This window comes from Kryptolebias marmoratus, linkage group LG12 (assembly GCF_001649575.2).
Source record: "Kryptolebias marmoratus isolate JLee-2015 linkage group LG12, ASM164957v2, whole genome shotgun sequence".
Lineage (NCBI taxonomy): Eukaryota > Metazoa > Chordata > Actinopteri > Cyprinodontiformes > Rivulidae > Kryptolebias > Kryptolebias marmoratus.
This window is the reverse complement of record NC_051441.1, coordinates 14,036,241-14,046,279: the sequence shown is the minus strand read 5'-3', so window position 1 is coordinate 14,046,279 and position 10,039 is coordinate 14,036,241. Positions and strand designations below refer to the sequence as shown.

The 10,039-nt window shown below is 40.6% G+C and overlaps 1 protein-coding gene across 2 annotated transcripts in view; it reads left to right on the top strand.

The window, feature by feature from the left end:
* LOC108242934 (alpha-1,6-mannosylglycoprotein 6-beta-N-acetylglucosaminyltransferase B) overlaps window positions 1–10,039 on the top strand; it is a 62,836-nt gene that overhangs the window by 43,388 nt on the left and 9,409 nt on the right. The window contains exons 9-14 of one of the 2 annotated variants that reach the window (XM_017428095.3): window positions 3,526–3,657; window positions 4,500–4,633; window positions 5,539–5,669; window positions 6,379–6,384; window positions 9,342–9,497; window positions 9,650–9,796. In XM_017428095.3, coding sequence (XP_017283584.1) covers window positions 3,526–3,657; window positions 4,500–4,633; window positions 5,539–5,669; window positions 6,379–6,384; window positions 9,342–9,497; window positions 9,650–9,796 — 706 coding nt within the window. The remainder of the gene's footprint in view (window positions 1–3,525; window positions 3,658–4,499; window positions 4,634–5,538; window positions 5,670–6,378; window positions 6,385–9,341; window positions 9,498–9,649; window positions 9,797–10,039) is intronic. The other variant, XM_025008540.2, reaches the window with a different exon arrangement.

Below are 10,039 nucleotides of genomic sequence, written 5' to 3'. Positions count from 1 at the left end.
GTCGAGGAAATTGTATCAATTGCGTTGAGAAACCAGCTGATCAGATCCATATTCCTTAAATTTTTGGAAAATATGTAAAAAGAGGCTTTGAAAAAAGAAAGGGGGGTGGGGGGGCACGAGGAGACAGAGAGAAAAGAAACACGTCCGCCTTCCACCAGGAGCAGAAAAAAAAAAAAAAGGTGCATACGTTCAAGTAGTGCTAGTTTCCTTAACACCGTTTTCATCTCCAAAGAGAAAAAAGCTGAAAAAAAAACAAACTACAATCAAGAATGACAGCTTCTCATCTGCCCACAAAATATTTTCACCTCTGTGTTTTCCATGTGATCTCGTATAATCTGCAGCCGGTAAACAGCGTCTGTTTAGAATTGCAGATGCTGTCTTCTTGTTGTCAAGCTAAGCACAGCGTCGTTCATAAATATTAATGTTAGCCTATACAAGAGGAGTCAAGTCAAGATTTTTATTATTTTATACATACAGCACATTTTAGGCTTAAAGCAACACAAGGTGCTTTCCAGTAAAGGAAAATAAGTTGGAAAATAAGCATAAAAGTACATATGCACATAATATATGTTTCACTTATTGTAGCACAAACTCAGAAGAGTCTCAGCTACCACCACACTGTACTGTAGCTCGCTATCTGTAAAGATTAGAGAGTTAAAAACCTTTATGTGTTGGCTAAGGTTGAATAACTGTGGCAGCCATCTTGAATTAGGTTGAGTCTAAAAGGTAATTCGTCGAAAACGGACCTCGTAGCTGTTTTATATGAATACCATCCACTGAAATGTACAAAATGTGAAGATTAGTCGAGCAGCAAACATCTAGATGCAGTAATTTTGCAATCCAAGCTTCTCCATGAAATGCCGTGGCCATGAATGCACGTTAGTGCGCGGCTGTTCATTTTGTGCAACTCAGTGTGGAGCAGGCAGACCTCCAGCCTGCAGCAGTGGGCGGCTAAAGGCAGTGAGTGATCAACAGTGCACAGAGCTTTTTCACCAATCTGCATATGATCATTCTGCAGAAGTTTTGTCCAGCTGTACTTTCTTTTGCAATGATATTCACGGGAATAATCACGCAGGGAGTCCGACCGTCCTGGCGGTGTTTGATTTTAATACTCGCAGCTCTCAGGAACAGTCATTATGCAGCTCTGATCGTACTTGAAAGGAGGAAGATATGCTGTCAGTATCAGTTATTCTAATTCTCACAGAGACACCCACATGGATCAGCTCTCTTGTTCAGCCTGTACACGCAAACTCTCTAAAGTTCTGCTCATACATCAAAAGTGTTTTTTTTTAATTGTGATATGAGCAGTGATCTTATCCACCTACTTATCTGAGACCTGAGACTCCCTTCAACCCTCCTGTGGCCTTCGAGTCAAATTGACCCAAAGTTAGGCGTGCTTCTCTGCCTCTCTCTATCGCTGTCTCTTTTCAGGGCTTCAGGAATTGACATAACTTTGAGATAATTTGTTTTCCGGAAAGAAATTATTACGATTCCAGACTCAGGCACTGAAAACAAAGTGCAACAACATAATTGATCTTCCATCTTTAAACAATTTAAATTAAAAAAAATAATTGCAAGCTTTATCAAACCTTATTTGTGCTCTTGTTTCTTGTAGGTTTAACAAACTGTTTATTGGCCTCCCACCAGACAAAAGTGATTTGCAGTTTAAAAATGCTGCAGTAAAAAAAAACAACAACCAACAAACCCCACAGACAGAGAACAGCAATTTGTCGATCTTTGCTCACTTCAAGGTAGATGTATAGAATTGGATCAAAGGCTCTACTTTTTGTTTATCACTCAGCGATCTCGGCTCGAAAGACGAAGGGAATGTTCAAGCCTGGGAGAGACCTCGAACGGGCAGATCAAGAAACCTTAAAGCTATACTTTAAAGTTATCTGTTCTTTTAGTTTACTGAGTGTTTGAAAATTTGTTTCATTTAAAAGTTTTAACGTATTAATTATTGGATCCTGTCTTATTTTATTGTTCTGCTACTTTTCTCTCCTGTGATGTGTTCTGGACATAAAAAGTGACTCTACTTGAGTTTTACCTTGATTTTGATGAAAGCAGAGCATTCTGAAGCCACGCTGCATTTTCATTATAAATACGATTTTTACATCTCCTGGTGTTGCTGCGAATGCTCCCTCTGGGTCAGGGATGAGTCTTTTGCATCAAGTAGAGGAGTTCAAGTGTCTATTAGTCTCGTTCACGAGTGATGGTGTGATGGAGCAGGAGATGAACGGATGCACTGAGACATTGTCTGCAGTAACGAGGACGTTGCTCCGGTCCTATGTGGTGAAGAAAGAGCTGAGTCGAAAGGCAGAACTCTTGATTTATTGATCGCCTATGTTCCAACCCTCACCTGTGGTCATGAGGTTTGGATCACGACCAAAGACTGAGACTCCTCATGCGAGGGGAGTCCCTGGTTCTCCTCAGTGAAAGAAGTCAGCTGAGGTGGTTGCCTCCTGGGCGCCTCCCTTTGGAGGTTTTCCTGGCACGTTCCACTAAGACGAGACCCCAGGAAGACTCAGAAGTTGAGGGATTGTTTATCCACTCTTCCCTGAGAGCTGGAGAGATGTCTGAGTTTTCCTATTGGACCTGCTACATTTGCAAATTCCACAGATAAGAAGAAAAAAAAAAAGGATCGTTATTGTTTATGTTTCTGGTAACTATAGACTGTTTTCGACTGCTACAGCACAGAAATTTAAATACATACAAAATTCAACATTTTGGAAAATAGGGCTAACAGCTACTTTATCTTTTGTAAAAGAATTTCTTATGTTGGATAGAGAAACAGCTCATACAGAGGACACTCTTGGTACACTTACAGGCAGCATTTTAGCATTGTATGTGCCTGCTGGTGTCACGGCAAAGACAGGTTCTACAAACAAGGTTCTCAAAAGCAACTGTGTCTTTCACTGCGCCATCGTCACACGTAAGATGCGAGTGAACGATCGTGCCGTGAGCGCTCAGCTAATATGTGATTTGGCGTGCGAGTCCAAACAAGCGGTTCAGTCAAATTGGGTGACTCCCCGTCGTGAGAAAACGTTCCCTGGCAGTGCAGAATTGTGTGTTGTTTGGTTGAATGGCTCTGCCGTCTTGCAGAGAGCACTGACATGCTTCATGATGGGATTTCATCCCTGCTTTTTTTTTTCCTCTTCTGTCTCTCTCACCACTGTTTCTACACTCATGAATATCTCATTACTGCTGGATTTAACTTTCTTCTACTGCTTCACCTGCATGTATTTATTATTAATATAGTTAAAACAATTTTAGAATCAATTCACATCACTTTTTTATGTGTCACGCAAACCAGGAGCAGGATATATTAACACAAATAATCCAGGGAAACAAATAATAGGAAAAGTAGAGCTGTTATTAGGCTGTAGCTACTGAACAGACCTTTTATGACAGTTTTCACCTGTCTGGAGGTTCTGACTTCGTTAACAGCTGGTCTCTAAAGCTCATGCAGTTTTGATCACATTGATTAGCTCAGTGACAATGGAAGTGCATGTGACCTGTGTGCAGGTTTTTGGGCGTCCCTCCTGGAAGAGGAAGCTGCCCCCTGACAGGACCTTTGCCCTTTGACCTCATCTACACCGACTACCACGGCTTGCAGCAAATGAAGCAGCACATGGGTCTTTCTCTAAGGAAGCACAAGTAAGTCTCACTGTCTTTGCATGTGTCCTGTCAAAAACTGTGACTTCTGTTTGTTCGTCTCCCTCCAAGTGTGCTGTGCAATACGTACGAATGATACAATATTATATTTTACTACATGGTATCTAAAGCTGGAATAGATAAAGTTTGGGATCTTTGTTAATGATTGGCTCCAAAGCATGAAATCCTCTATTTTATCCAAACAAAGACAACAAAATGAGCAGCTTCTATTGCAGCCTGCAACTGTGGCCGATAAGCGTATTATTGAAAAACAAAACATGTTAAAAAAAAAAAACAGTAAAATTATAGATGTGTGGAGAATAGTTTTCAATATCTGTGCAACAGAGTGGACAGATAATATGTAGTGTAGCTTTTTGCCGTTTGTTTTCACTCTGCATAATAGACTCTTATAGTCCCAACTCCCATTAAAAATGCAGGGCTTCGTTAAATCTTCTCAGATTAGATCACACTAATTGATTTTGACCTGCCCCTTTGAAAAGTTTCTACTGATAAAAAGCGTTAATAGGTCCCCGCCTAAACTCCTAATTAATTACAGAATTGTTGATCCCAGATTTTCTTTTTGAATCTGATCTTAATGTATTTTAACAAGCTTTTATGTTAGTATAATGAGAGGAAAGTAACCTGTTTTGAAGAGTTTCCTTAACATTTCAAGAGATACATTATCAGCCTTTTCAATCCAAAGAAAAGCATAAATTGTTTTCTTCAAAATGTGTTGCCAATATGTTTGTGTTTTTGTGACTCAGACTCTGTTTCGACCCACCAAAGTTTTATCTGTTCCAGCACAGCCCTAATTTAAGCACAGCCCTTCTCTCATTTTGTCTCAGGTGCCACATCCGAGTGATTGACACCTTTGGGACTGAGCCTGCCTACAATCATGAGGAGTACGCCACCCGGCATGGCTACAGAACCAACTGGGGCTACTGGAACCTTCATGGCCAGCAGTACATGACCATGTTCCGTACGTGGAGTCTAATTTCATGTTTCAAGCTCACATTTCCACTGTGTGGATGACCTTAAGCTGCCATTAAACGTTTCTTGGGGCTCACAAGTCAAAAAGTTGTTCTGATGAGTTCATGTGGACAGGTGGAGGCGCTGATGTGTGTCACTGAAAGTGCACAGCAGATTGTGGGAGTTTTAAAATGCCTCAGGCCATTAGAGGCCAAGCTTCAGGCCACCAGACAGAGAGCTCACACAGAACAGCTGTGCCTGCACAGATGCCTGCAGCTTCCTACTTCTGGCCAAGCACCACCAGTTGTACACACACAGAAAGACACAAACACACACACACACACACACACACACACACACACACACACACACACACACACACACACACACACTCATGATGGATATAGAGAAACTGATGGAAGGTAAAACTTCAGGTTGTCTAAACTCATTCAGCAGCAACAGCCACTATTTCAAAAATATTGCTAATGCAAAGCCTGCCACTGAAACATGTCCGTTTTCCCCTCAGGCCTGGACTCAAAATGGTTGTTTTTTTCTTTATTTCCACTTCACACATCAGTGCTGTGGGAGATTTCCATTCTGTGCGCTAACAATTTAGTGCTGGTTCCTGAAACCTAAAAAAAGCTCGAAGCAAAAACACATAAAGGCTTCTCAACCCAAGTAAATTAACCCCACCAACAGTCCACCGCTTTCACCAACCAAAGATTTTTTGCAAAATGAAGCTGCTCATAAACATCATGACTTTTAGCCCTTTAGAATCTCCACTCTGCTACTTTTGTTTAAAATTATTTGTTCGCACAGCCGACTGGATTATCGCCACATCTCCTGCATTTATTGAGACATGAAATGCCTCTGGAGCCATATATAATTTTCTACTGCTGCGCTTGTCCTTGGCAGCCCACACTCCTGACAACTCCTTTATGGGCTTTGTGGCGGAGGAGCTGAATGAGACTGAGAAGCTGTTTATTCAGAGGAACAAAGTCAACAACATGGCGGTTGTCTACGGCAAAGATGCCAGCATGTGGAAGGTAAGCATAACATCAGAAATGCTGCAAAACTATAAAAAAATCAGTCTCTTCAGGTTAATCCATTTATGACTTGAGCTTAGGACAATTTGAACCGTACAGGTGCACTGAGTGTGATAAATATTCACAAGTTTTGGAAAACTTCTAAATATGACTTTGAATAGCTGTGAAGCACCCACAATAACCCATTTTTCCTCCAAGACTTTGGTCTCAGGTGGAATGCTAGAAGAGCAATTGCATTTGTTTAGGTAAATTTTCCCTCCAAGCCTCTGCCAAAGCTTCTCACTCTCGCTGTAACTTTGAAGTGCGCTGCTGCCTCCCTCAAGGTTTGTTTCGCTTGAATCTGGTTGCAGCTTTGTTCCTACACAGCCAAAGCATCCCACCCCCCCACTTTCCCGGTTCCCAGAGCAACCTGAGCTGCACTGTAACGTTTGTGAATCTGCGAGTTTGCCGTGTAAAAAGCCAAGTCTCTGTAGATACTCCCAGCACGTAGAGAGCACTCCCTGTTGAGTTTATCTTCTTCTGCTTTCATTTTGAGGTCCACAATAGAGATTCGTGCTCTTATAAAAAGATAAAAGTCAAATATTTTATGTAGTGTTGTTTCTTTTCCCTCTACATGTGCCTCCCTTGTTCACTTGCGTCTTCTTCTGTTTTCAATTTGTTCTGCTCTTTATGTATCGTGTCTTGATGCATCATTGATGGATCCACACAGCTTCAAGTAAGTGCTCCTGCATTTCTCTGGCAATATCGAGTCTTCAAAAAGCCAAAACTCAAAGCGAGAGTGTTACTTAAAGGGATAAATTGGATTGCTGGAGGTGCATTTGGAGTTTGGGACATCAGGTAGAAGTTCTCGCTGGAGAGACGAGCATACAACTAGTTATCAAAGCCCAAAGCAAACTGCTGCCATCTTAAAACAACTCCACCCTCCAAACTTTCATAACAATTTATGTGAATACTATTTTACAAATCTTTACACCGCCATCGCTTTTGCAGTGGACAGTTGTTTACACAGAACTGGTTATTTGCATTTGAGGTTAAATCCATGTGCAATTTATGTTGCATAACAAAACGTGTTAAAAACGTGCAAATCAACTACTTAATAGAAAACTAAGGCAGAGTAATGAAGCAGTGAACACATGAATTGGTATGACATTTTTTAGACTGGAGTTGTTCTTTTCTCACTAGCTTTTCCTTGACAGAAAAACCACATGGACTTCACATGTGAAAACATGTTAAATTACCATATACCAAATGGATTCAGACACACCCGTTAATTGCTGAATTCTGGTGTTACAGCCAGGATTTGAGCCAGGCCTCTTATCCCCAGTGACAGACAATCTTAACAATGTCTTGTGGATATTTTTATGCTTCCAACTTTGTGGCAACACTTTAGGGAAGGCCCTTTTTATATTTCAACATGGCTATAAAGACCTGGTTTGAGGAGTTTGATGTAAAAAGACCCACACTGAGCCCTGACCTCAACCCCACCGAATACCATTGGGATGAATTGTAACAGAGATTGCGAGACAGACTTTCTGGTCCAGCATCAGTGTCTGACCTCAAAAACCCTTTACAGAATGAACTGGCACTAATTCCTACAGAAACGCTCCAAAATCATGTATCCTTCCAAGAAGAATAGAAGCTGTTTTAGTTGTGCAAAAGGGGAACAACTCCATACATCTCATGTTGGTATGATGGTCAGCTGTGGCTAAATAATTTAGTCCATGTTGTGTTTGTGAACCAAATGTTTTCCATGTTTCCTTTGTAATATGGTCACATGGTTTTCCACATGAGGTCCCATGTAAAACAAAACAAAACAGTAAATTCATGTGGTTTATCTGTAAGGGTTAGCTTGTTTCCCCTGAGAGTACATATTCCGAACTGAGCAATTTCTACTGCAAGTAATTTATTGATTACTGATAACAATGACAAAAAAAAACCTTATTCTGTCTAAAAAAACATGTTGTTATATGTAGGAATGTCAATATACAGAAAAGAGGAAAAGTAGAGGAAAATATTAAAGTTTAAACAAATACACAAACTAATTGTTATTAAGCGTTTTTAACCTTTTAACCTACTGTTGGGCAAAGACCTGACTTCTTCCATGTACCAGGATTCAAGTTGAACCAGATGATGGATTTTTTTACAGAATTTTACAAAAGAAACTGCAATTTTATCACCACACTCCTCCGAGACAATAAAATGTACAAACACTCAGATGACATAAATAAACGATTCATACCCTGAAGATATAGCTTTTTGAATAATTTGTAACATTCCCCCCAAAAGAACCATCTTTCAAAATAAACCTTTTCAGCTTTTAATGCAATGAGGTAAAAGACTGAGGTTGTTTTGTTGTTGTATTAGAATCCTACTGACACTGGATAGTTATTAGTTGCTAACATGATGATGTTTGTGCAGGCTGAGCATAGCCTCAGCTCATTAGATCTGCTTCGGTTGCCTCATTTCCATCATCAGCACCTTTGGGCTTTTTTTTTCATTACCCTTTCGAAGTGGCTGTGTGTGTGTGACACTATGATCAGCTCAACTCATTTAATTGGTGAAAGCAGGAGTGGTGCTGCAGGAGGACTGATTTTCAGCGTGTAAAGTCAACATAATATGAATTAAAACAAGAGGGGGCAATTAAGGCATAACCGGGATTTTCCGATTAGACTTGCATGGCTGGAGTTTTAATGTAGGTTTTGAAATACAAACAACATTCAGAAGATAATGTGGGGCTTTTGGTGCATGTGTGATTGTAGGTGTAAAGACCTGTACAACTTCCTGTCAGACTTGTTGTCGTTTAGCTGAATTTTCTGGAGTCCCCATGAATGGGAGATTTGCCAGATTTTGCATATCTTGACCTCTAACCATTTCATAAAATTGTTTTATCATACCGGAAAAGAATTAAAATGTTCAGAGGTCTGTAAGGGTACAAAACCAGCTGATGCAAGGATGACTAACTCATTTGAAATAATTTCGCATAGGTCTATGGGAAATATTTAGCTACATTCTAAATAAAGCAGCTCATGTTGTCGTGCCTTTTTCTGACATTTTCGAACCAGCTGACAATTATTTTATTGCTCATCACAAATCCTAGTGTTCAGATCCACCTTCCAGTATTTTTCTTCTAAATGCTGCCAACCCTTTAAAGCTGTTTTTTAGGAGAAAAACAATGAAAAGGCAGGTCTGGTTGGTAATACTGATGAGGGAATATTCTAGTTTTAACAAAAATCGCCTAAGATGATGAACTAATATCACAGAACGCTTGTGTCTAAAATAGCGGATAAAAATAGATTATGCAAATTTTCTGATGCACAGGCTCTATAGGTTTCTCATATGGCTGTTAAAAACAGCTACTATCTATTGAGGCATGGACACAGGACCATGGTGGACTCAGCAGATGGTGTGGGTCTTGCAGTTTGCAGAGAGAAGCCTCTGTCTATCAGGCTTTTTCCAGAGCATCCTATAGAAATGTCTGGAGGCCCCGAAAATATCTCCAGCTTTTTGCTTTTTGCCTTCCTTGATGAAAACCAGGCCTGTCAAAAGTTACATGAGGGTGGATTGGTTGAGTCTAAGCTCAAAGCTAAATCTGATGAATAGGGAGTGAATTTACTGGGTCTGTCTGTTTTATGTGCTTAACTTATTTTGCCTGCTTCCTCTGTATTGTTAAAGGGTAAGGAGAATTTCTTGGCAATTCTGAATCGCTACATGGAGATCCATGGCACCGTGTACTATGAGACGCAGCGCCCCCCGGAGGTGCCTGCTTTTGTCAAGAACCACGGCCTGCTGCCTCAGCAGGAGCTGCAGCAGCTTCTTAGAAAAGCCAAGGTGGGCCAACTTAGATGACTGTATGTAAAATCATTCTTATTAAATTTACCTGCTTCTGGAAAGTTGAGCTGTTTTTTTCAAGCATTGACCCAGATGTGAGCAGCTTGGCGTGGACACTGTAATCTCCTGCTGTTTGTCTTTTTTCTTGTCAGCTGTTCGTTGGATTTGGTTTTCCTTATGAAGGCCCCGCCCCGTTGGAGGCAATAGCCAATGGCTGCATTTTTCTTCAACCCAAGTTTAACCCACCTCACAGCTCTCTTAATCACGACTTCTTCAGAGGGAAGCCCACTTCCAGGAAGGTAAAGCAAGAGTCACACTACAGCCACACTTACACTCTTTTATTATTCAGTTTTATCAAATACAATACAATACAATAAATCAATACTGTTGTTAGTTTATAAATCACTGAACGGTTTAGCACCACAATACATTAAAGATCTGTTATCGCTGTACCAACCGTCTAGACCCCTCAGATCTTCTGCTTCTGGACTGCTCTGCATCCCCAGAACCAGAACCAAACGAGGAGAAGCAGCTTTCAGTTT